This window comes from Rattus rattus, chromosome 2, assembly GCF_011064425.1.
Source record: "Rattus rattus isolate New Zealand chromosome 2, Rrattus_CSIRO_v1, whole genome shotgun sequence".
Lineage (NCBI taxonomy): Eukaryota > Metazoa > Chordata > Mammalia > Rodentia > Muridae > Rattus > Rattus rattus.
This window is the reverse complement of record NC_046155.1, coordinates 191,317,093-191,342,375: the sequence shown is the minus strand read 5'-3', so window position 1 is coordinate 191,342,375 and position 25,283 is coordinate 191,317,093. Positions and strand designations below refer to the sequence as shown.

The 25,283-nt window shown below is 45.6% G+C and overlaps 1 protein-coding gene and 1 pseudogene across 1 annotated transcript in view; one reads left to right on the top strand and one right to left on the bottom strand.

The window, feature by feature from the left end:
- Slc22a2 (solute carrier family 22 member 2) overlaps window positions 1-25,126 on the bottom strand; it is a 41,766-nt gene extending 16,640 nt beyond the window's left edge. The window contains exons 1-7 of the mRNA XM_032896348.1: window positions 24,624-25,126; window positions 22,434-22,537; window positions 10,904-11,058; window positions 7,796-7,964; window positions 4,759-4,873; window positions 3,126-3,232; window positions 584-798 (exon numbers count right to left, since the gene is read on the bottom strand). Of these exons, the coding sequence (XP_032752239.1) occupies window positions 584-798; window positions 3,126-3,232; window positions 4,759-4,873; window positions 7,796-7,964; window positions 10,904-11,058; window positions 22,434-22,537; window positions 24,624-25,037 (1,279 nt within the window). The 5' untranslated portion in view covers window positions 25,038-25,126. The remainder of the gene's footprint in view (window positions 1-583; window positions 799-3,125; window positions 3,233-4,758; window positions 4,874-7,795; window positions 7,965-10,903; window positions 11,059-22,433; window positions 22,538-24,623) is intronic.
- On the top strand, window positions 15,914-16,468 carry LOC116894763 (annotated as a pseudogene).
- Window positions 25,127-25,283: the final 157 nt, after the last annotated feature.

Below are 25,283 nucleotides of genomic sequence, written 5' to 3'. Positions count from 1 at the left end.
CCAATATTCTTCCCAGAGTAGACATCTATACCAGCTGATGCATCTGCATTGATAAAGCATGGTCACCCAGAGTCCATCGCTGACCCAAGGAGCTACTCTAAGTAGCCCTGGACACATGCACACAGAGGGTTTTCTTGTCCTAAAAGTCTTCTGCCCTTCTCCCTCCACTCCTGATCATTCCTGATCTTTCCATTGTCTCCATAGTTCTACCTCTAAGAGAATTATAATGTTACACCTTAGCCTTAATAAGAGCATCGTAAGTATGATGCCAGTTTCCAAAGAGTCCTCTCCATAGAGGTTGTCCCAGAGAACCAGTAAGCTCTGGGCATGTTTGCAAGTGATTGCTTGTCTATGATGGACTCACAGGAGGCTCTGTGAGGCTAAAAGGATCGTTTTATAGCCCTTTGTCCCTTTTCTCAAACAAACATTTCATAAGGAAAGACACAAGACAGTTGCTTATAGTATGGGATCTTCCATATTTACGGCACAGGATTACACAGAGGTCAAGGGAGTTGCTAGAATGTTCTAGTGAGGCTTTGTACTGGGCCTGCTCTCCTCAAAGCCACCCGTTTTCTGAACTTACCATCAGGGATAAAAACCGAAGCTAGACAGGCTGCTCCTGCCACCATATTTGACACAGCCCAGGGATAGCGGCGACCAACCCGGTCGATGGTGAGGATGATGATGAAGGCGGCTGGAAACTCCACCAGGGCGGAGTAGAAGAAATCCAGGTAGATGTTGTCCCCTGCGAGGCCCATGTGCATGATGAGGCCCTGGTAGAGAACAGAGCTCGTGAACCTGAGCAAAGAGAAGAGACAAAGTCAGGCCGAGCACACAGTGCTGCCAGGGGAGCCTTGGGCGACCTTTGCCTGTGACCTCTCCTCTGTCTTCCCATCTGTGGCACTGCTTTTGTGTCCACTGTTTGACTTGTGGGGCTGGAGGGACCTGGTTGAAGCATTTCTCTCTTTGAGCCTAGATAATGTATGTGTGTGTGTGATACTTCCTATTCATTGGCCCATGTGAGAAGAAACATATAATATACTTAATATAATGTTATTCCTGACGGGGTATACTTATGTGGGATGATGCATATGTGCCAGTGGCCTCTGGTTAATCAAGCATTTCTCTCTTTTGAGACATAGATATATGCATATGTGTGTGTGTGTGTGTATAATGTATGTACTGTATAGGTATAGGCAATGTGTATGTATATGAAAACATATAATATACTTAATATAATGTTATTTACATATTATATGTATATATGTATGTGTATATGTATATGATGCATATGTGTATGTGTGTGTATACACACACACATATATATATATTTAATATAATGTTCTTTATATAGTATGTGTGTATGTGTGTGGTATCTGTACAATCGTTCCTGTGTATGTAAAGGCGTATGTGTAGGTCACAAGTTGATGTCCTGCCTTTCCCTCTATTTCTCTCTGCCTTGCCTTTTGAGACAGGGTTGCTCACTGAACCCAGAGCCCCCTGATTGCCTAGACTGTCTGTCCATCAAGCCCCCGGGATCCTCCTGGCTCACGTCCCCAGCACTCGGATCACAGGCACATGCCTTCTAATCCAGCTTTTTATGTGGGCTGGGTGTCCCAACTCAGGTCCTTCTGCTTGTGTGGCAAATGCTTTACCGAGCAGCCTCCGAGCCTCTCTGTGGCCCTCTAAAGCAGTTCCGATGCAGACATGACTATTTCATTCAAACTTCAGGAACCTGAAAACCCGGCGTGTGTGGATTCTCTTCACAATGCTTTCTTCTCTGACCGGTTGTACCTGGCCTTCGGACAATGTTTCTAATTTTGTTAACTTTAATGGAAAATCCGAGACTAACAGGCAAGGGGAAGGAGGCCAAAGGTCAACCCTTCCCTTGCCTCTGCAGGACTGTGAAAAATGTGGCTTTTGCCAGTGAGACAGTGAGGTCTTTTTCTGCAGCCAAGATGAGGGGCAGTGCTCACTGTGGGGGAAATAGCCTCCTCAGAGTGTCCTCGCACTGACACCAGGGCCTGTGCCTGTGCCCTCTCAGCCGGCCCTGAGAAGCTGGGCCCTGCAGTGTAGTCACAGCTGTCTAATTCATACGTTCCTGGGGTGGGTTTTTGTTTGTTTTCTCTTCCAAGTAAAAGAAGTGGGAAAGGCCTTTCTTCACTAGTGCTAAGTATCTGTGGAGAGCTATACTCTGGATCAAATAATCTATGCTAATACTTCTCAATTTGGATTTAGAACCACTTGGGGAGTTAAAAAAAAAACCAACCAACAAACAAACAAACAAAAACCTACTGGTTGCTGGGTCACAGGCCAGGGTTCCTTAAATATTTTTATACTCCCAACTGCTTTTCGCCGAAGATATTTTTATGAGCCTCTTATTATATAGGCTATAAAATAGGCATATAAATCTAACACTTGCTGATAATTATGAAGAAATTTAAAACAATTCTTTGGCTTATACATAATATTACCATTTATTAAGATGAAATCAAATTTGTGTGTTAATGGTACAGATATGCATGCTTATTTTAAAAATTATTTATTTTAGGTTTGTATGTATAGATGTTTTACATGCATGTACGTGCCCATGGGGGCCAGAGATGGTGACCAATCTTTTTAAACTGGACTTACAGACAATGTGAACCATAATGAGGGTGGTGGGAACTGAACCCAGGTCCCTCTTTAAGAGCCACAGGTAACCGTAACCATTGAGCCATCTCTACAGCCCCATATTTATCTTATGTAAATAATTAGATATTACTTGACGAGGCAAGACAAAGTTCACCTTCAATATTTTTCAGAACTGACTGATACTTCTGCAATTCTCAATTCAGAGAATGTCACTTCATATAAACATATAAAAGAGTTAGAAAACAGCAGAATTATGTCAAGGACCACTTCATAAATTGTTGGAAATTCTGCCCCAATCCCAAGCCAAGATTCACATTTGTCTGAAGAAAATGTTATCAGGAGAAACTGCTGTCCATGAGCTACAGGCCAACCTCTGGAAGTGCTATTTTGAGGGTAATAATCTAAGGGTGTGCTTTTTCCTCTCTTTTACGAGAGTGACTGTAATTGTACGAATGCAGAAGCATTTAAGCTAAAACAAAGGATTTCCTTACCAATTGTACATCAAGATCAACGTGTGTTTCCTTATCTGAGGGGTTCTGACCAAGTCCAGGAATGAAGGGTTCAATTTCTCGCCAGCGTCCTCATCTGGTGTCAGGCTCTAAGAGAAGAGCAAGAAGGGTGTTTTCTGTTAGAAGGGGTCTCTAGGTCCTAAAGAGAAGAGTAGCGGCACTTACCTACTGAGTTCCATCATGGCTCAGTCCTGTGTTGGCCCCAGAGCCTACAGTCTTGGTAGTCATTACCCTAGAAGTTAGGGTCTCTATCTCACTCCACTGTACAGAAGAGGGCCTGGGACATAGATTATGTCGCTCATGGCATGCAATTAATAAGGTACACTGGGGTACTATGGAGCCCCAGATCTGTGGTCCAGAGGGACCAATCTGGACCCCTCTATAGGGGAAGCAGGAAGTAGGAAGGAAGCTCAGGTTTGAGACTGTGACATTGGAACAGTGAGAGCATCACTTGGAGCTCAGTAGGAATAAAGCACCAAGAGGTTGAGGAGAAGGCTCAGCAGTTGAAGCACTTGTCATACAAGCATGAGGGCTAGAGTTCAGATCCTTAGAATCAATCTGAATGCTGAGTGGCTGTGGTCAGCAGCCTGTGATTCCCAGAGCAAGTCAGCTAGCAAGACTAGCCTCATCAGTGAGCTCTGGGTTTGATTGAGAGACCTTGCCTTAATGAATAAGGTGGAAGAGTGATCTAAGACGATTACTGACATCAACCTAAAGTCTAACACACACACACACACACACACACACACACACACACAAACACACACACACACACACACACACACGTTACAGTCTCTGAGTCTTTCAAATCAAGTCACATAAATCTTACAATTAACCCACTAACCTATGCTACAGTCTCACTCAGAAATGATTTACTTATACCTAGACAGAATTTTCTTTTTAATGTTCTCTTTCGAAGCATCATTTCTGCTTGGGGTAGCCTTGAACTCACTATGTAGCCAAGGATAATGTCAACTGCTGAGCCTCCGGAGTTCAGGAGTTATTGGCACACCCAAAGGTTTTGTGTAGCCCTGGGAATTGAACCCAGGGCTTCATGCACGCTAGGCAAGTACCATATCCACTGAGTTACATCCCAACCCTGAGCACGGTTTTCTGTTACAATCCATTTCTCCTTTCTAGTCCCATCAGATAGACGGGTTTGATTTCAGAGTGCTGAGATCTACTAATGGCAAAATCTGAAACAGAGACCAAATGGCTACATCCACAACAATCTATCAAATTATTTGTGTGCAGAACTCTCCTTCCTGGATCTAGACCCTATCTTGGGGAAACAGGGCATGTAGGAAGCAGAACAGCACCTTGGGTAGGAGGCAGAGCAGACAGTAAAACCTTGAGCTTCACAAGATAGAAACGCCTCCTTCTCTGACTTGTTTTTTGTTTTTTTAAATCTGGTTTGAGTCCGATGTTTGACATCTGTTTATTCTCTCAGGGATCATGAGTCTTGTGAATGAAATATTCTATTTTCCTATAATGCGGCCAAGATGCAAGGAGGTGGGTTCCATGCCTCTCTGCTGGGATCACTGGCACACGTGGCATGATTCCCTACCCTCCCTTCTTAGCATCCCCCAACTTGACGCCCAAGGCCTCAACTCACCTGAAGAGAGACCGGCACCGACTTTCCATTTTTCTTAGCAATATGTTTAATTATCTTCATGGCTTTTACAATTTTGTTCTGGGAGATCAGCCATCTTGGAGATTCCGGTATGCACCTAGGGTGTAAGACCAGGAAGGGCTACCTTGCTGCCTGTCCACTGCCAATGCACACCGGGAGCACTTTGCACGGGGAGGGGGAGGTTCAGTTGGATTTACCCAAGCAGGCCAAGGGTACTATGCAGGGCATGTGGGGGCTCTGTCTTCTCTTAAATGCTGACTTGTAGTCAGCACAAGTCCAGGAAGCCTTCAGGCCTCTTCCTCTGAGACTCCTAACCTGAACAGGAGCACGTGAGCTGCTAAGCAGGGAGTAGCTAGACATGGAGCTTGTGTCATCACAAGGAGGGATGGGGAGGGGTGGGGAGGACCAGGGAGGTGTGAGGAGGGGTGTACAGGGATGAAGAGGGGTGTGGAGGAGTAAGAAGGGGTATGGAGGGGTATGGCGGGGTGAGGAAGAGTAGGGAGGGGTGGGGAGGGGTGAGAGGTGGATGTAGAGGGATGAAGAGGGGTGTGGAGGGGCAAGGAAGGGTGAAAGGTATGAAGGTTTAGGGTGGGTTGGGAAGGGATGAAGAGGAGTGGGGATGGGTGAGGAGGGGTGGGAAAGAGTGGGGAGGGTTGGGCCTGAGAACTAAGGTCAAGGAATAGAGGAGGGAGTTGCAAATCATCTTGGAAGGAAACAAGCATGTATATGCTATACACACACATATATCATGCATTAAATATCATATGACACAGCTGATATATGGTTATATGGCTATATATTATAGACAATATATGACATGTTCTATTGTATGCCTTATGAATTTTTTTATATATTTCATGCTGAAAATAATGAGGTGAGCTTCTGTGATGAGGTGGTAGGCAGTATGCAGAAACTGGACTGAAAGTTTTGAGCTTGATCTAGCAGGCTTAAAAAAGGCCCTGCAAGTCCTAGGGTATTTTGCTAAGCAAGCGTTCTGGGTCCTGACATAGCAGGCTCAAGCAGCCCTGACAAGTCCCCAAGGACCTGTGTCCTGAAGCCATCAGAGCAGTCAAGGTCAGGGTGAAGGGAGGTGTGGGTGGGGGAGGAGGGGCAGCCAGCTACATTGGAAGCTAGAAAGGCTAGGCTCACTGGGTTAAAGGCATAAGGGCTGGGAGTCTTGGTGGCTCACTGCCCTGGGAAAAGTAGAGCCTAGAGGGACCTGGGCTGGATCTTTCTGTAGGAGGGCCACTTGAGAGAGGAATGTGGTAACTGCTCTGTTAAGAGGGGTCAAGACCCAGAGTGTGGCCTGTTCAGCAGCCAACCACTGGGATGCTGTAGAGTCACTTTTTCTAGCTGCCCACTGTTGCCAGATCTTGGGAGGCGGAGGGGACAAAGAAGTGGGGACTTGGGAGAAGGTAGAACTTTGGACAGCTTACAGGTGGGATATACAGGTGGTCTAGGCTTTCCTGGGAACACCAGGGGAAGAAACTCTGGCTCAATCCAAGCCGAGATGTGGCACTTGGGGCTTACTCAACAGATTGCTAGATGCACACATAAGGGTTTTCTGTGTTTACGTGAAGTTTGAACAATCACTTGGGCCGTACTGTGGGAGTACCTTGGACAGGAAGCTACCACAGATCCTGGTATGACGTGACCTACAGAGATGCAACCATGGGTTTACTGATGTTGGGGAGACCCCACCAGGGCTGGGAAGTAACCAATGGAAGTTTCAGGAGAGATGAAGATTTATCAGAACTGCTGTGAACCCCCCCCACTCCTACATCTGCCCTGAAGCCCCCCTTTTCCTACGGTGGTGCCAGTTTGCGCCTTTTGTCTCAGCTTTTCTGCTCTCAGATTGGCAATTCGTTTCCTTCTTTTAGTTTTGCATGCGTGTGCCTGTGCAGGTATATGTGTGTTTTGTTGTGTGTGTGTGTGTGTGTGTGTGTGTGTGTGTGTGTGGTGTTCCTGTATGTGGAGACCTCAGGCTGGTGCTGGGATTCTTCATTGCTCTCCACCTTGCTCAATGGGGTAGAATACCAGAATCTTTCAACCGAACCCAGAACTTGCCAATCTGGCTAGTCCAGCAAGCTTCAGGGATCCCCTGGCTCTGCCCTTCAACCTCTGAAATTACAGGCGGGCCACCACCTGTCTGGCATTTACATAGGTGCTGGGGATCTGAACTCTGGTCTTTGCATTTGTGTGGAAAGCACTTATCCATCTCTCCAACATCGGTTATTTCCTGAGTTCTGGTTCTCGGCCCTTCATCTTCTAACTGTTCACTTGCACTTACTGGTCCTTTGTTCCATATGCGACCAAGATACAATTTACTTGAATTTCAGATCCTTAAATGTCATGGGTCCTAGATAATCTGTACATGACCTTCATTTGGCATCTCAGTTTGACAGATCCGATGCTTAACTCATACCCTAGAAAGAGCCCTCCAAACCACCATAGTCTGATGAATGACTCCTCACCAACTTGCTGGTCTGCACGTGTTTCCCTGGGTAGGAATGATCAATATGTTTTAGTAGTCTGGGTAACTTGGATTTATCAGTATGGGTCATCTGGATTGCCATGTTGGCCTTTTTTGGGATAATTGCTGTTAATGATTGATTAAGGATGTCTGCCTTGGTCATGCCTATGGGGAAGTAGTGATGGAGTCATTTCCGGTTCTGCCTGGCCATCTTAGAGTTTTTGTAAAGAAGTAACTAGATAACAACAAAGGGAAACGTTGTTGACTTTTTAAGAAGGGTGTGCCATCCAAATCGGACCCTAGCTGCTGGGAGCAAAACATCAAATAAATAACAGGAAATAAAAGAAACAGGTCACAAAAGTCTTGTGCCCCAATCTAAAGGACATTGGGTTTCCAGCAGGGGACTGTGTGGTTTTTATGGCTTCCTGTGACCCAGGCCAGGGTAACACCGCCTTGATATTTACAAGCAGGGTGTTTGTGGGGAAGGAAGATTTGGACGGAATAGATTATTCTGATGAGTCTTCATTTTGTTCCCAGCAGACTTACCAGAAATAGAGCAGGAAGCAGAAGTTGGGCAGAGTCACAGCAAATTGCAGCCATCTCCAGTTGGGAATCACATAGGCCACTCCAGCCAGGATCAGGAGGCCAACGGTGAAGGCGATTTGATAACAAATCCCCACCATTCTGCGATAGCCTAACCCAACAAATTCTGTAACTACAGAAAAGATTCCATGTGGTCAGCATGGGCCAGAGCTGCCTCCCAACCAACCTTAAGGCAGCCACCTTCAAAATACAGACTTAATTTAGGATTTTCTATACAGCCCTCCAATGTAAAATATGTGTGTGTGTGTGTGTGTGTGTGTGTGGTGTTTGTGTGGTATGTATGTGTTCTGTGTGTGTGTGTATGGGTGTGTCTGTGTTGTGTGTATGTGTGTGAGTTGTGTGTATGTGGGTGTGTACGGTGTTTGTGTGATATGTATGTGTTGTGTGTGTGTGTGTGTGTGTGTGTGTTGTGTGTGTGTGTGTGTCTGGTATTTGTGGTATGTATGTTTTGTGTGTGTATGGGTGTGTGTGTTTTTATGTTTGTGTTTTTGGTTTTTAGTTTTGTTTTTTGTGTGTGAGTGTGTTGTGTGTGTTGTATGTGTGTGTGTCTGGTATTTGTGGTATGTATGTTTTGTGTGTGTATGGGTGTGTGTGTGTTGTGTGTGTATGTGTGTGTGTTGTGTGTGTATGTGTGTGAGTTGTGTGTGTATGTGTGTGTGTTGTGTGTGTATGTGTGTGAGTTGTGTGTTTATGTGTGTGAGTTGTGCGTGTATGTGTGTATGTAGTGGTAGTGGGCATTTTGTTGCAGTTCTTGCTAACAATTACTAATTATAAACTCGCATCAACTGAACCGTGTTAACAAAATGAACAAATCTTTTTCGACTTTTACAATAATTTTGGCACAAAGCTATGTATGACACGACATGCCTATAATCCCAGTAATCGGGAGGCAGAGAGGTAGAGGCAGGAGGATTGTAAGTTCAAGGCCATTCTGAATTACATACATGTCTTTGTGCCAAAAAAACAAAATAAAAATAGCAACAATAACAACAACAACAACAAAAGAATGTCAGGGGCTGAGAGATGGTTCAGTGGTTAAGAGCACTTGATGTTTTTACAGAGGACCTGGTTTGGTTCCCAGCATCCCTGTCAGGTAACAGCCACCTCTCACTCCAGTCTCAGGATCTGACACCCTCCACAGGTACCTGCTCATGTGCGGCATGTACACATATACATGCAAACATAAAATACAGTAGCATAAAATAATATTTTTTAAACTTCACGTACAACTCACACACATACACGCACAGCTCACACACACATAACACACACATAACTCACACACACACATATTTTACATTGGAGAGCAGTATAGAAAATCCTAAATTAAGCCTGTATGTTTTTTAAACTTCATGTAATCGTATTTCACACGCATTTCATACAGAAACCAGACAGTGCTAACTCAAAGCCTGAACTAACGCATTAAGAACTGAATTTGGGCCACGGATGCTTCAAATGTAAATGATGTCTACGTGCAAGCTGCTTTTACTTCCTTGTTAATTCTGCTTACTCGGGCAGTGGACTTAGAATCCCAGCGGTGGGGGCAGGAATCGGCTACAACTAGCTTGTAAAATATTCATTTAAAGAATTTCAAACTCCTTGCAGATGAGTTGTTAAACACACGTGTCTTGGAAACCTTTATGGTGGGAGTAGTGAGGGCTTAAGAAGCGGAAACCATACATGTCGGAACTTATAGGCTCTGAGAAGCAAGTTACCAGCCAGAGTTGCCCATGGAGAAATAATCAGCTTTATTCGCTGCCTCAGGCCTGCATCATGGCAGACATGTAGGGTCTGTAGGCAGGGAGCTGGGAGAGAAGTTGTCTTCATATGAAAGACACTGAAATTAGAATGTCACATATCCCACAAGCCTTAGTCCTTGCTTCAGATGTCTTGCGATCCTGTTAAGGATTTTAATGGTTTCTAACTGAGCAGACATGCATGCTCAACCTATTTCTGTAAGTTACTGAAAACCATATTTCAAAATGGCCAATTTGATTAAATAAAATGGTGTTCAACAAATGTGAGTGTCTATCTTCCAAAGTGGCCGGGGTCCTGACTAGGGCTTGGGAGATGTGGGTTTGGAGTGGGGAGGAGTCACAAGGTAGGTATCAAGAACGTGATGGGTGGTGAGAGGGTGAGATTGATGACAAAGTGTACATCGGAATAATGGATTTCTACGCATTGTGTTCTAGAAACCAAATTATTGGTCGAATAGCTTCATGCATTAAGTTCTTCGTTCACCAACCACTTACTATTTCTGGAGGGAATAATGTTCTCTTTCTGCCCTGAAATTCCCCCAGATTCATGTTGCCAGGTAAAATTGTATATTAACTAGGTGGCAATTTTCCTCAAGTGCTAGAGAGCTGCTATGCTGTAGAATTAAGCCCGCTTTTGTACCCAAGGGCCTTAACTGTAACTTTGGCTACTACCGAGAAAATTATCGCCCAGATTCTATAGCTCACTCTTTACTTTTCTTAGTCCAGGACCCTAACTCATAGAATGGGGCTGTCCACAGTTAAGACAGGTCTTCCTAGGTCCGTTACCGTAATGAAGAATCCCCCAAAGGCATGCCAAAGCCTGTCTCCTAGCCGGTTCTCCATCTTGTTGAATAACCAAAGGTTCACGGCCGCGCTGTGTCCTTGGCTTCCCTGTGTGTAAGTCTAAGTGATCTATTAGAATGGCGGAGTGCGGGTGAGAATTACTCACCTCCCACACATCTCTTACCTTAGAGTCTTCTGTCTGAATAGGTTTGGTAGGCTAGGCTTTCTCTCCATATAATACCCTGGGGCTCAGAAAACAAATATTCTAAACAATTCTTTTGTTGGGAGAGGTCATTTTTGGGACAGAGTTTCTCTGTGTAGCCCTGGCTGTCCTGGAACTAAGAGATCTACTTGTCTTTGCCTCTCCAGAGCTGGGATTAAAGACTTGTGTCACCAATGCCTGGTAAGAAATTCTTTAGGTACAGAATAAAAGTCAGCACTGTCTTCCTGCCCAGGTGCCACCTGATTAAAAGTCCCCATGTGCACCCAACAACACCTCAAACCTTCTTACTCAGGATGTAGCCAATTAACCAGCCCGCTTTGCTGACCAGTCCCTGGAGAAAGCGAAACACCAACATCCAGGCATAGTTGGGAGAAATCGCCATGAGAGCCCCAGAGATAGCATTGATGAGGATGGTGACCAAGAGGCAGAACTTCCGGCCAAACCTACAGAGAAGAACCAAGACAGTTGGTGTATTAGTTGTTTCTTCTAGCTCTGTGGACAAAGCACCTGGTAAAAGCAGCTTATGGATGGAGGAAAGGCTTTATTTTGGCTGATGGTTCTAGGGGAGGGGCCGTCAGCGCGAGGAGTTTGAGGCAGCTGGAAGCAGAGAGGTGGACGCTGGAGCTCAACTCACACACTACTAGGCCAGCCAGGAGTTCAGCTCACAGAACGGTGATGTCTACAGTCAAGGTGGATCTGCCATCTAGTCTATGTATCCCTCACAGGCTCTTCCACACTGTTGTCTTACTAGGTGATTCCATATCCCAAGAAGTGGACGATACCATCCATCTCAGTTGGATTCATGAAAAGTTGGTGAAGACTCACAGACTTTATAAAGATGTGATCAAAATCCGAGGCCAGGTCTCAGTTCTAGAGGTATGGATTGATACCTCCTCCCAGCACACACACACACACACACACACACACACACACACACACACACCACATACGTACTCATCACACCACACGCACACATCACACACACACATCTCACATACACATACACATATACACACTCACATACCTCACATACATAAATATACACACATATACACATTCACCACACACACACACACACACCACAAATGTACTCATCACACCACACACACACACACCACATACATACTCATCACACCACACACACACACACACACATCTCACATACACATACACATACACACATACACACTCACATACCTCACATACATACACACATATACGTACCATATACACACTCACCACATATACATACATACCTCACATACATATACACACACATACACACCACATACATACTCACCCCCCCACACACACATACTAGTGCTCTAGGGTCCTCAATTAGTTCTTTGTCTGTGTGTCTATTTGTGTGTATGTGTATATGTGTATGCACATGTGTGTGTGCATGTGCGCATGTGGAAACCAGTGTTGGAATCCAAGAATACATAACCATGCTTGGTTTAATTTTTTTTGATTTACATATTTTATGTGTATGAGTGTTTTACCTGCATATGTGTCTGGAAACCACATACATGCGGGATGTCCACAGAAGCCCAAAAAGGCATTGGATCCTCTAGAACTTGAGTTATAAATGGTTGTGAGCCATCACATTGGTGCTGGATATTGAACCCTGGTCCTCCTCCAGAGCAAAAATGGCTCCTAACTGCTGATTCACCTCTCCACGTCTCCACATCACTGCTCTTTAAACATTTGTTCTGGGATAGAGCTCAGAGCCTCGGGCTTACAGGACACTTTATCTCTGGAGCTACTGCTCCAGCCCCTGAAATAGATCTTAAGAGAGTAACTCATAATGAGTGAGCCTGGCTGCCAAATGGCGTTCTGGATCTATCTTGTCATGTGATTTTTGTCTCCTACCCAGGATCCTTCTCCATCCTGTTACCTGTCATGAGTGCCTCAGCAGCGCTGTGCTGATGCCACCATCATCCTCTTGGGCATCCAGACCTGTAAGCTAACACCACTTCCCTTACAAAGTCACTCAGCCTGAAGGACTACATCATAGCAACAGAAAGTAGTTGGAATTTAGCCAAAGTACCCAACAAAGGGAAGACAGACACAGAGACCATATCCAGTGGATAGGCACGGCACCCAGTTAAGGGATGGGGCCACCCACCCACCTCAAAAATATTAATCTAGAATTCCTCCTGTTAAAGGGAAATACAGGGACAAAGAGTGGAGCAGAAACTGAAGGAAAAGCTATCCAGAGACTGCCCCACCTGGGGATCCATCCCATCTGCAGGACTCCAAACCCAGACGCTATTGCTGCTGCCAAGAAGTGCTTAAAGACAGGAGCCCAGTGTAGCTGTCCCCTGAGAGGCTCTGCGAGAGTCAGACCAGGACAGATGTGAATGTACACAGCCGAACATTGGACTGAGCACAGGAACCCCAATGGGGAAGTTAGGGCAAGGACTATAGGAGCCGAAGGGGTTTGCAACCTCATAGGAAAAACAATATCAACCAACCAGATCCCCCAATACTCCCAAGGACTAAACTACCAACCAAAAGAGTACACAGGGGGTAGCCATGGCTCTAGTCGGATATGTAGCAGAGGACTGCCTTATCTGGCATCACTGGGAGGGGAGTCCCTTGGTACTGTGGAGGCTTGATGACCCAAGATAGGGGAATGCTTGGCCGCTGAGGTAGCAGTGAGTGGACGGGTCGGGGAACACCCTCATAGAGGTAGGGGATAGGAGGCTTGTGGAGGGGAAATTGGGAAGGGGGATAAGATTTGATATGTAAATAAATAAAATAACCAATAAAAAAGAAAAAGAAAAAGAAAGAAAGTAGCTGGCTCTCAGAGTGGACTTGGGGCTCATCACTTCCCAGCATGTCCTCCTGTTGAGTCTAATTCACTGTTAGTGAATATTGTTTAGTAGTTCCTAGATGACAGTGTTATATCTAATATACATACAAGGTGACTGAAGTCAGTCATTATCAGCACGGGTGCACAGTCTCATGGTAAGTCAGGATTCAGTAGCTGCTTTTCCTATGATTGGATAGGGGCTTCAGGAAGAAGTTCAGATCTTAACTAACCATCTGAAAATGATCCACGGTATGATTAATAATTATCCTAGGCTGTTAATGTTTCAGCTTGAAATGTTAAGTTTAAGTTTTCTCTTTAGTCAGGTTGTCTCAGTGGTCAACTACTGACTTGAAAGTCGTTTACAATGTGTCCCTTCCAAAGTCTCCATCAGTGGCTTCCACTGTATCACGTAACCCTGCAGTGTTCAGTGCCAAGCTTGCCAAAGGGGCGCTTCACTTTCTCTAGTGTTCCTGTTTCCACCAGAGAGGCTTCTCTAACCTTCTGATACTGTGACGCGGCATTGCCACCTACAAACTGTACGCCCAAGATCTAATCATGAGCACCCGAGTTTGAATGTCTAGCATCTACACAAAAAGCCAAGTGTGGTGGCATTGCTGGGTGGGGCACACATGTGATCCCCAGGAATTATTGGCCAGCCAGTCCAGTTGAAACAGCAAGCTCCGGGTTCAGTGAGAGACTCTGTCTTAAAAATAAGTCAATAAATGAAGATGCTCCATTGATCTTTGGCCACACACACACACACACACACACACACACACACACACACGCACACACGCACACAGACAGAGACACACAGAAACACATACACACAGAGACACACAGACACACATACAGACACACATACACACACACACACACACACACACACACACACAGACACACACACAGACACACACACACACACACACACACAGACAGACACATACAGACACACACACAGACACACACACAGAGACACAGACACACACACACACACAGAGACACACAGACACACATACAGACACACACACAGACACACACACACAGACACAGACAGAGACACACAGACACACATACAGACACACACACAGACACACAGACACACAAACACACAGACACATACAGACACACACACAGACACACACATATACATACAGACAGGCACACATACACACACAGAGATACATACACAGGCACACGCAGACACACACATGTGTGTTTACATGCAGGACCACACCCACACAGGAATGCATGCATGCACACTTGTACAAATGTACACATAAAAATCTCGACGTTTTTGGTAAGTTTGTGGTTCTGGGCTCTAGCTACCCTTGACTACATGTGGTATATGAGCCATGGGCTGAGCATACCTACAACACTCTTCTTAGAATTTACAATCTGTAAACATTTACCCAAGTGGTAATTTCTCGCACCTAGTGGATTTAGGTACCCAGTAAAGCCAAGGCGCTATTGCTGTAGAGGGTCAAAACCCTTTGGCTGGAAGAGGGAAATACATTATTGGAGACTCCAAGCAGGGAAATAAGTCCATGATGTAGAGAGACTGCATCTGTTCCAATGAAAGAGACAGCACTTTTAATTTTTCTAAGAAATATTGAATATCTGAGTTAGTAGCTTGAGATAGCCCCCCACCATCACTCGGGAGCTGGGTAAAGACGCGGAGCCTCAGGCTCACCCGGATGGATCCTAGTCTGACTTATAACAAAGTCTGGACTGACTCTTTTGTTCAATAATACCTGAGAAGTACTTCAATTCTATCCTGCCTCAGTTTCCTTCTCTGCTACTAGTAGTAATAAAATCTACTTTTACAAGGCTGTTATGTTCCTAAATGAGATCAAATGAGGGTGCCTAGTCAAACAACTCCTCTGGGTAGTTGGTGGAAAGTTTGTTTCTTATGATTCTGAACATTTGGTTACAACTAAATCTAGCCCACAGACGGTGTCTTGGGCTGCTTCCACTGGGGCAGCAGACCGAGACTCCAGGAATGAGAATTGCAAATCAATTGTTAAACACAGCCATTGTTAAAGATCAAGAGATATACACTGACAATTTAAATAAGTTACATTAAAACAAGAGAAAAACAGGTGTAAAATACATGTTACTTGTGGCTTGTTAAGCCTGATCATCTGAGCCTCTGAGGTTATCTGCTCTCACCCTGTTTCTGTGGAGGAAATGCTGCTTCTAGACACCTCTTATGGACATGTTCTCTCTAGAAAGTTTGTCGTTAAACGCCTGTAAGCACGCCACTAAATATAACACGCATTATTCTTTATTAGAGCTCAATGCTTAGAACGGATGAAAAATTGCTTTCCTGGGTGTCAGATGACACTCCAAAACCTCCCTCAGAATTTGTGAGTAAAGAAATAAATCAGACATTTTAGGAAACAACTAATCTCAAAATCTACATCACAAAGTGACCCTAGAAAAGTTGACTTCTGGCCGGCTGCAGCTGCTCTCCCAAGATGGCGGCTACTCTGGGCGAGTACTTCACATTGGGAACCAGGTGTGGTGCTGGCGATGCCAGGAGCAGCAGCTGCAGGGCAAGGTGGTAGCCTTCGACTATCATCCAAAATGCTGGCTCTAAAATGTCCCTCTTCCAGTGGAAAGCCCAACCATGCAGACATCTTGCTTATAAACTTATAGTATGTTTCAGAAGTGGAAATAATTGACGATGGGACAGAAACCCCCTCCTCTCCTAGCCTCACTCAATGTTAGTAAGCTTGCCGGCAAAACTGAGCCAGGCCTATGCAATGAGCGCTGGTGTCTCCCTGGAGGGCCAGCAGCTCTTCCGGACCATTCACAAGACCGTTAAAGACTGTAAATGGCAAGAATAAAACATTGTTGTAACTACACTCCCATATCAAGTGGGGAAAATTGTAAAGGCGAAGAGGGGAGTGCACTGAGTCATGTACACAAAATAATTGAAAATCATTTTAGAGACGCGGAAAGCCAAAAGGCAGCGTTCACAAGCCCAACAACCATAAAGGGAGTCCATTCGTCCTGCCCTGCCATCCTGAGTCCAAAAACGCGGAGGACCCTTCCAGCATCCAGCCACAGAGATGGCGGTGGTGGCTTCAGCGGAGGAAGGACAGGGGAGGGAAGGAATCCTGTATTTCTTGATGACTCTTATTAGGGTCAGTGTTTCAAACAGAACAAACAAAAACCCCCTAGACTTGAACACCCAACCAACCAACCAATCAACCAACCAACCAACCAACAAACAAATAAAAACAAAAACAAAAACAAACAAACAAAAAACCCCCAAAAAACAAGAGAATAATTTAAACGTTGAATCATTACTTGGCTAGCAGACTGGCCCACCATGTCCGTTCACAGCGCTCTGGAGCAGTCATCTTGTTAGTTTTATTTTTTGCAAACTCCTTTTCACTCTGCCCTTCACCTGTGACTTTACTTCCCTAGTCTGTTGTTTCTGCCACTCTGATTGTATAAGTGTCTTCCTAATGACTGAAAGAAACTTTTGTATTTTTCTTCCAAAACAAAAGTAACAGTGGACTGTGACTCTGAAGTTCACATCAGAGCAGAAGACAAAGGTCTCACTTGGAATTTTTCATTTTTTTCTTTAACTTTTTTTTCTTTTTTTGCACAAACTTGAATTAGTTTTATTTTTCTTAAATACATACATAAATATATACATATATGGAAATATATAACTATAAATATATATGAAAATATATAATTATAAATATATAACTATAAATATGTGGAAATATATAACTATACATATATATGGAAATATATATTAAAATGTTCTCTAAGTATTTTCTGCTTCTTGCAGGCCTTTCTTTACTAGATCATGGCCACTTTTCCCACCTCATCTCCCTGAAAACAAAAATGTGTTGTCCTTTCTACCATCTAGAGCCCAACGATTCACTTGACTTAGTTCCCAGAGAGGATCTCCTGCAGCCCTGCAGAGCCAGTGCAATGGGATTTGGCCTTGAGGGTCCTCATGGCTTTCCGGTCTTTAACTGTATGTACCTGTCTCACATTCAGTCCCAACCTCAGGGCTCCCCCTGCCTTTGTCTCCATGGTACTAGACGAACTCTCCACTGGGGAGTCAGTCGCCTCTCCCCCTGTGCCTCTGAAGGAAGAACTCGCTTGTATGGTACATCTCAGCTCCTCCTCCTGTGGGCTGATTTTCTCTTCTAGGAAACCTGGACTCCATCTACTTCAGTCTTTCTTAAGTCGATGGCCAGAGCCTCTAGCCCAGGAACAAGCTTGAATAACCTCTAGTTTCTCTTCTGCCATCCTCCTGCTCTTCTGCCCCTCCTACCCCCGAAATCTTAGAAGCTAATGACAGTTTGTATGTGCTCAGTCAATGGGCAGAAAACCTGGAAAGAATTTCTGGACTCTAGCCCACCAGTTTGTCTGGTTTGACTAACCTGCTGAGAGCTGAAACTGGCACTTGTCTCCCCTGCACCTCCAAGGTAGTCTCAGGGGCAAAGTGCCACCACCTGAATATAGGCACTGAGTGGGACATGGGTTATGCTCATGTGACTGGCTAGAGTAGGGAGTAGGGTGGCGCTAATTTCTTTTCTTTTTTTTCTTTCTTTTTTTTTGGCCACAATCTCTTTTTCCTTCTTTTTTTTTTCAATTAAATAAATGGATCAAAATTAAATAATTAAAGCCCTACCTTCCACCACTCATGTCTCAGGTTTGTGCGTACTTTAGCACCCCAAGTGAGGGGTCAGAAATGTAGAGGATGGTGTGTTTACTGAGCTCGGCCTTTGTCATTAGATCGCCTGCTTTTCTTTTTACACACTCTTCTTACCCCTGAGAACTCATCCAGAGGTGCCGGTAAGGTGTGCTGGTAAGGTGTGTTATAAAGAGCAGCTGGGGCCCGAGCGATTGGAGCACAAGTCTGCTTTCCTCAGTTTGAATCCTGGGATGAACATATGGGAGGAGATCCAATTCCACAAAGTTGTCTTTTGGCCTCCACATACAGACTGTAGTCTGTATGATCATGAACACACACAAGTTCTAAAAGGGGAGGGATCCAGGGTCTCTAGGTGTGTGTGTGTGTGTGTGTGTGTGTGTGTGTGTGTGTGTGTGTGTGTGAGAGAGAGAGAGAGAGAGAGAGAGAGAGAGAGAGAGAGAGAGAGAGAGAGATTGAGATTCCTAGGGCTCCATTCCCTGGAAGGATTAATAGAGCAGCTGAAAAGAGAACTTGTGCACTCACTTGCTATTGGCCAGATTCAAAGAGCAACCTTTGATTTAATTCACACAGAAATGTAGACCTTAGGGAAGAGATCCAGAGAGCCCAAGAAACAGAGTTAGAGGCAGGAAAGCAGTTGGACGTGGTTGTGTGAACCTGTGATTTCATCGCTCATGTGGCTGAGAAAAAAGGATCGAGAGTTCAAGGCCATTCAAGTTGTATCTATAGTGAGTTGCAGGTTAGCCTGGGCTATAAAGGGAGTCCTGTCTCAAAATAGAAAACCGATCCAAAAAAGGAGTAGAGTGACTGGACCATTGGGTACCCGTATCTTGGTCTTGTTTTCTTTGGCCTGTAGGTCTGTGCCTCAAAGAAGTGCTGACTGGATTCGTGTTCTTTACTTTCTAGGAAGAGGAGAGAATGTTAAGCTATCCCAGAGGTGGCAGTGGTGTGGTGAGGGAGGCACAGGACAAAGATTTAGAAGCATGCAGTTAGAATCAAGTCCATATTGCTTTGTTCTGTTCTTTGCAATGGGAGATACATATTGCCTACCCAAGACTTTTCCCAGCTCTGAACATGGAAACCACCCATCTAGAATTGGCGTAAATGCCTAGATGTTCTTGATATAAATACTGTGAAAAGGGCTCAGGCTTAGGATGTTTACCCTGACAGATGGAAGCGAATTCGATGCTTGCTAGGTACTCGGCTTCCATTTGGAAACAGGTATGGTAATGTATCACTAATCCAGCATTTGATAGACTGAGGCACGATCATGAGTTCAAGGCCAGCCTAGGATACATGAGACCCTACTGTAAAAAAGGGGGGTGGTGGTAAAATAAATAAAACCCAACTATTTTTATTTAAAAAAATAAGAAAGAAAAGTTGACTTCCTGCAAGACAATTTATCTTCCTTTCTTCCTCCTTTCCTCCTTCCCTTCCACCCTCCTTCCTTCTCTTTCTCCCTCCCTCCTTTCTTTCTACCTCCTTTCCTCTTTCCTTTTCCTTAACCTTCCCCTTTATTCAATATTCTTACCTGAATAATTTCAAACTACTCTCTTGGCTTTCTTCTAAACCCCATGCCCAATCAGCGATTAGGTATTAGGGAATGTTCTAAATTATTTTGATGAGGGGTAAAATATTTTTTACTTTAATGTTGGTTACAATTTGTGGGTAAAATGGATTTCCATGACATTGCTGATTTCTTGCGTGAGGTCTAAAGCTATAGTGGGCATTACATATTCGGAAGAGAAGCGCATGTCTTTTGTTCCTAGTTGTCGCTTCGCTCTCTTGCACTCCCGTGGGACAGAAGAAAGAGCAATGGCCAGCGAAACTCCAGGCAGCTCTGGGAAAAGAACTAGAGACCCATTGGAAGCCTCCAGGGGAGCAGTAGGGTATAGCAGCTTTCTAGAGATTACCCGCCTAGGAACAGAATGGGTGAGCTCACCCGAAGAGGAGGGGAACAGGTGGGATCGTTCTGGGAACGTGCTGTGGGGAGGGATTGGGCCTGGCCTACTTGAGTGGGCCGAGAATAATTAACAGGCTTCAGCAGCCCAAGTGAGGTTGTTACCTGCGTGGTGTGATGATTCCTAGTCATCTGGTGTTAATGTCTACCTCGATGTACCAAGAAGCGGATAAACCGAAGCTGGCTGTCCAGTGGCCAGAGAATGAGTTTGGACCCTGAACCTCCTCACTAATGTGTCTGTCTTGACTTCATGGGCAGTCTGCAAAAAGCTACCCTCATTTCTGTGTAATCACAACACAAATTAATGACCTCCCCCTCCCCCTCTCAGCCTCCCACAGCCAGTCCAGGAGGAAGCCAGCCAGGAAGGCTGAGCAGACAGTTACAAATGCATTGTGACTTTTGGCTGAGTGCCTCCGCCTCCATCCATCCTCCCTCCTGCTGCCAACGGGGCCTCAGGCTCTTGTTAAGTCAGTGTGTTCTTGTGAGGCTTTCGTTCCTTTGCAATTTTGATGCCAACTTGATGTATAACCGGAGAAAGCTGTCTCACGTTTGGATTACATTCCCGGCAGAGAGAAAGAGTTGGGCCTGAGAAGGCAGTGGGCACAGCACTCAGTTGCCACATGTTTCCCAGTCAGATATGTATTTTTGCAGGCTGATTGTTTAATACGGTCATTATGCACACTTTAAATCTCATTAAAAACAAGTGCAATGCACATGTAGAGTGTGTCATTTTCTATTTGTGTTGTTGTATCTGATCGTCTGTAGCTGCCTGCACCGACTACATTTATGTGACAGGAATGCTGTTTCTAGCCATGACTGTATACACATACATAGACCCTTACAAACGTATCATCCGACACACCGTGTGCCACACACATAAATGCACAGGTACACATCACCACGATATTAGGTGACTGGCAGTTAGAGTGGAACTGTCCAGGCCACAGAGTTCCGCGCCTGGCTCATGGGAGGCACTCTGCACATGGGGGCACTTGGGGGCACATGGGGGCGGGGCATTATGAATAATTGTATCATTGACCTTGATACCCAGGCATCTACAGTGCCTCTTAATCTCACTTTTCTCTCTGTTGAGTACTCTCCCCTTGCTAATGGTCATCTACAGAGCAAAGATATCTGTTCCTTAACTGAGTCCTTAGTTTTATCCTTACACCCAACAGGTAAATGTAGCCACCACTCTTCGTCAAAAAGGAAGCATCTCTCTACAGCAAATGGCGACCATTATAGGAAACTAACTGGACACAATGCAAAGATCGATGGCTTATGGGGTACCCAGCCCAGTGAGTGCACCTGCAGCATAGCTGTTGCATCTGTGGCTTGGGGGACAGCATGGAAGAGGCCCAGAAAGATTGTAAGGGCCAGAGGTCCAGGAAGTCTAAAGTCTTCTGTGTGGCCGCCTCTTTTAGAAATGGCTGCATAAACAGTATCAACAGACATGACCATGCAGAAGGGGGACAATCTCACAGGGCCCCAGCCCCAGAACTATAGGCAGCTGATGATTGCTATGAGAGTAAGAACCAGCCACTTCTGGTCATGAGCTCCTTGACTGGTTATCCTGGTCAGCCCTGAAACTGCATACCCAACCAAAACAGACACGGCAGGCTGTAGTTACACATTTGCCCACACAGATGTGTCCAACACCAACAATCAAAGAAAGGCTGTAGATTTGAGAGTTGGGGGCGGGGCACTGAACTGGAAGGAGGAAAGGGGACAGGGATGATGAAATAATATTTCAATTAAAAACGTAAAAGTATGGAAGAAATAAAAAGCACACAAACACACACACAAAATGAGATAAAAAAAAAAGAGAGACTTTTGTATAGTGAATGAGTCCATAATGGTGGTAGCCAGAGCCAGGAGGCACAGCTTGGCCAGTGTCACGACTGACTATGGATGGACAGAGGCACAGAGCCTGGGTTTCTGACATATGAGAATTTGCTGGCCTGTATAGGTGAAGCTCATAGCTCCCGAAGGCTCATGACCATGCCAGGGACAGTGAGGACAAAGAATACACTGAGAATCACAAGAGAGGGTAGATCATTGGTGGCCTCCTCTTCTAGACTGGAATTGGTGGAAAATCCATAAAGAATCCTGCCCGGTGGTTGAAACCTCTTTCCCTGACCTCCAGAGGATCGGAGAGTAAACATGAGTCATTGTTATCAAAGCGACTGAAGGAACTCCAAGATTATAAAAGCAACTACCATTAGGGCGGGTGGGAGCAAGTAGTCTCTCTGTGCGTTCGGGGTGAAGAAGGATTCGGGCAGGGCGGGTGAGCCCGAGTACTGTCTGAACCTGTGGGTTATTTTTAAAGCCCCACAGTTGTTTCACCTACCTGTCCGATAGGTAGCCAATCATCATAGCACCGATGAAAAACCCCACGTTCACTACCGACTGAAACAGGTCCAGCATCCAGGAGTGAGCACACACCAGGTTAAACTGTCCAAATTGCGGTGCCGTCCAAGCCGGGGGAGGGGGAGGGGAGTGGAGGAGGACAGAGAGGGAGAAAATGTTATTAGCATCTCCTTAGATCCATTCATATCAGAGTTCTTTATTTCTAACTGGGAGTTCCTGGGAGCGCAGACGGTTCAGCTGATTACTGTGTGGTACTTACTCGAATATTTCTTGAACGGAGTGCCAATAGTCCAGCTGCACCGTAACCCATGCTAACTTTCTATACATTGCCAGATTTCCCCTGGAAATCCATTAGCATTTAGCATTCCATCTGACGGTGTGAGTCTGGCATTTGGCTAAAGCACTGGCTCTATCGGCTGAAAGCAGGTAGTGGCTTGACTTACAGACATAAGACTTACAGACAAATCCATCTTCTCCCATCCATTCATAAGACACAAATGTGAGTGGGGGAAGACACGTGCAACTAGAGGAGAGAGGTCTCTGAACAACCCTTAGCTGCCGTTTTTTTTAAAATAGGGGGATTTAAGGTGTCCTGCTGTGACTGCTACCTTTGGTCAGGTTTGCTTGGAAGGCGAAGGAAATGGAGCAGACAAGAGACCGCCTTCTGACATCCATTCTGCCGTCTCTAATTCTGCAGCCTGGTGCACAGCCAAGTTCTTCTGCTGTGGTCCCAGTTTCCTGACCTCTGTACAGAGGGATGAGGTGAGTTCCTCCGCAGGGCTGTCTTAGAGTAGTGTGATGCCCATTCTAGGAACCTTGACGTGGCATGAAGCCCATTTCAGATCTCCCCACGACCCCCACGAGGCTCCTCCACTAAAGGCCAGGATACCTTCTGAGAACCCAGGTAGTCCTTTTCAACTAGCTGCTTAACAGCTCCCTCTGTGTTCGCAGGACAATTCCACAGCAAGTTTCCATGCTTGCTTTTTCTCCTCACCGAATGAGACTTCACAGTTAGATCATGCCTGTGTGTGTGTGTGTGCATGAATGTGAGCTCTCATTGTGCATAGGTGTGTACACTGGCACACAGGGCCAGAGAACAGCCCTTGCTGCCAGTCTTATTAATTAATTAATTGAATGAGTGAGTGATTAGTTAATTAATTAATTAATTAGCTTTGAAAGAGGGCCTCTTATTGGCCTGAATATAGCCAACTAGGTTCGGTTGGCTGCCTAGCAAGCCTTGGGAATCCACCTGTCTTTGGTTCCCTGGTGCTGGAATTACATTGAGGTGCCCACACCTAGATTTTTCCTGTGGGTTCTGGAGTCTGATCTCGTGCTTACAAGAAAATGCTTTACCTATTGAGCCATGCCCTCAGCCCATGACTATTTTTTCTGTTTAAAACATTTTTATCATCATGGGGTGTGTGTGTGTGTGTGTGTGTGTGTGTGTGTGTGTGTGTGTGTGTGTGTGTGATGCATGATGCATGTGAATAGGTATGTCCACGTTATTGCACGTGTGTGGTTCCCTCTATCTACTTTTATGTGGGTTCTTGAGGTCAGTCCAATTGACCTGGAGTGCTCGGGCTTGCTTTGCAAGTGCCTTGACCCTCTAAGCCATCTTGTCTACCTCTGTGACTATACTTTTTAATAAAAATAATTGAGTCGTGGTCTAACCCATAGCCTCAAAGTTTCCTGTGGACATTTTGGCCATGATAAAGAGGAACAAATATCTCTGGAGAGAAGAGCACATCTTATAATAATACTCCTTAGCGGAGCACGGGAGTCAGGGGAGGGTCACACCCTCTTTCTGGTGACATAAGTGTGGTGGTAGAATAGAAGGACTTCTGGCAAATGTGACTCCCAGAAGAAGCATGCCCACATCTGGCACCATTTTCGGGCACCACGATGTGCACTTGCTTGCTGTTCATGGCTGAGTCCTGCACATCTCAGCACCATGCCCGCCAGCATCAGCAAAGTTCTCTCTAACTACCTCAGACAAGGGAGAGGCTGCATGTTTTTACCAGGAAGCTAGGAATTTATAAGGCACGTGGGGTCCAAAAAGCACGTCTGGACAAGTATAAGAACCATGTCTTTCCTGGTTCTTCCTTCAGACAGACTCAGCTGTTTGCTTCTTTTGCATCATAACTGCATTCTAATTCCTGAGTTCACTTACCTCAGTGACAATGGAGGAGCCGGGAGTGTTGTACACCCAGCCATGCTCGCAGGGGCCCAATGGCAACTGGTTCCTGTCCGCAGCCAGGCTGGACAGTGGGTCCACACAGTCAAGGGTGCTCTGGTTCCAGTCCACTTCATACCTCATGCACTGGCTGAGGAAGGAGGCCTCGTCCGAAGGTCCCAGGCCCGGCACGGTGTAGTTCAGCTCCTCTGCCTGGCTCCAGCCACACCGCTGGCTCAGCTTGGCTGCCCCAGGACTCCAGCAGTGGTGGTCAGGGGTAAATCCTAGGAAAACGATGCCCACATAGATGGGGGTGAAGGCACCAGAGAGCAGAGCTAAGAGGAAAAATGTTTGTTTCTGAAAAAGGTGGAATTCCCCTATATGTTCTAGAATATCATCCATGGTCGACATGGTCCCTGCAGGCAGCTGTTCCTGAGGCTTCACCCACAGGGCTCCAAATGCTGCTGAAGGCAGCCGCGGTCAGCTCAGGATGACTCTTGACCAAGAGTCAAAGGGTGAGCATTAGCTTATTTAGAGAGGGACCAGCCTTTGGGTCAGACGTCCCTCGGACAGGCCAACTTCCAATCGCACCTCTCTCCAACGGGGGAAGATCTTGCTGCCCGGAAATGCCCAGAGCAGGCCCTGGAGTGTGATGTG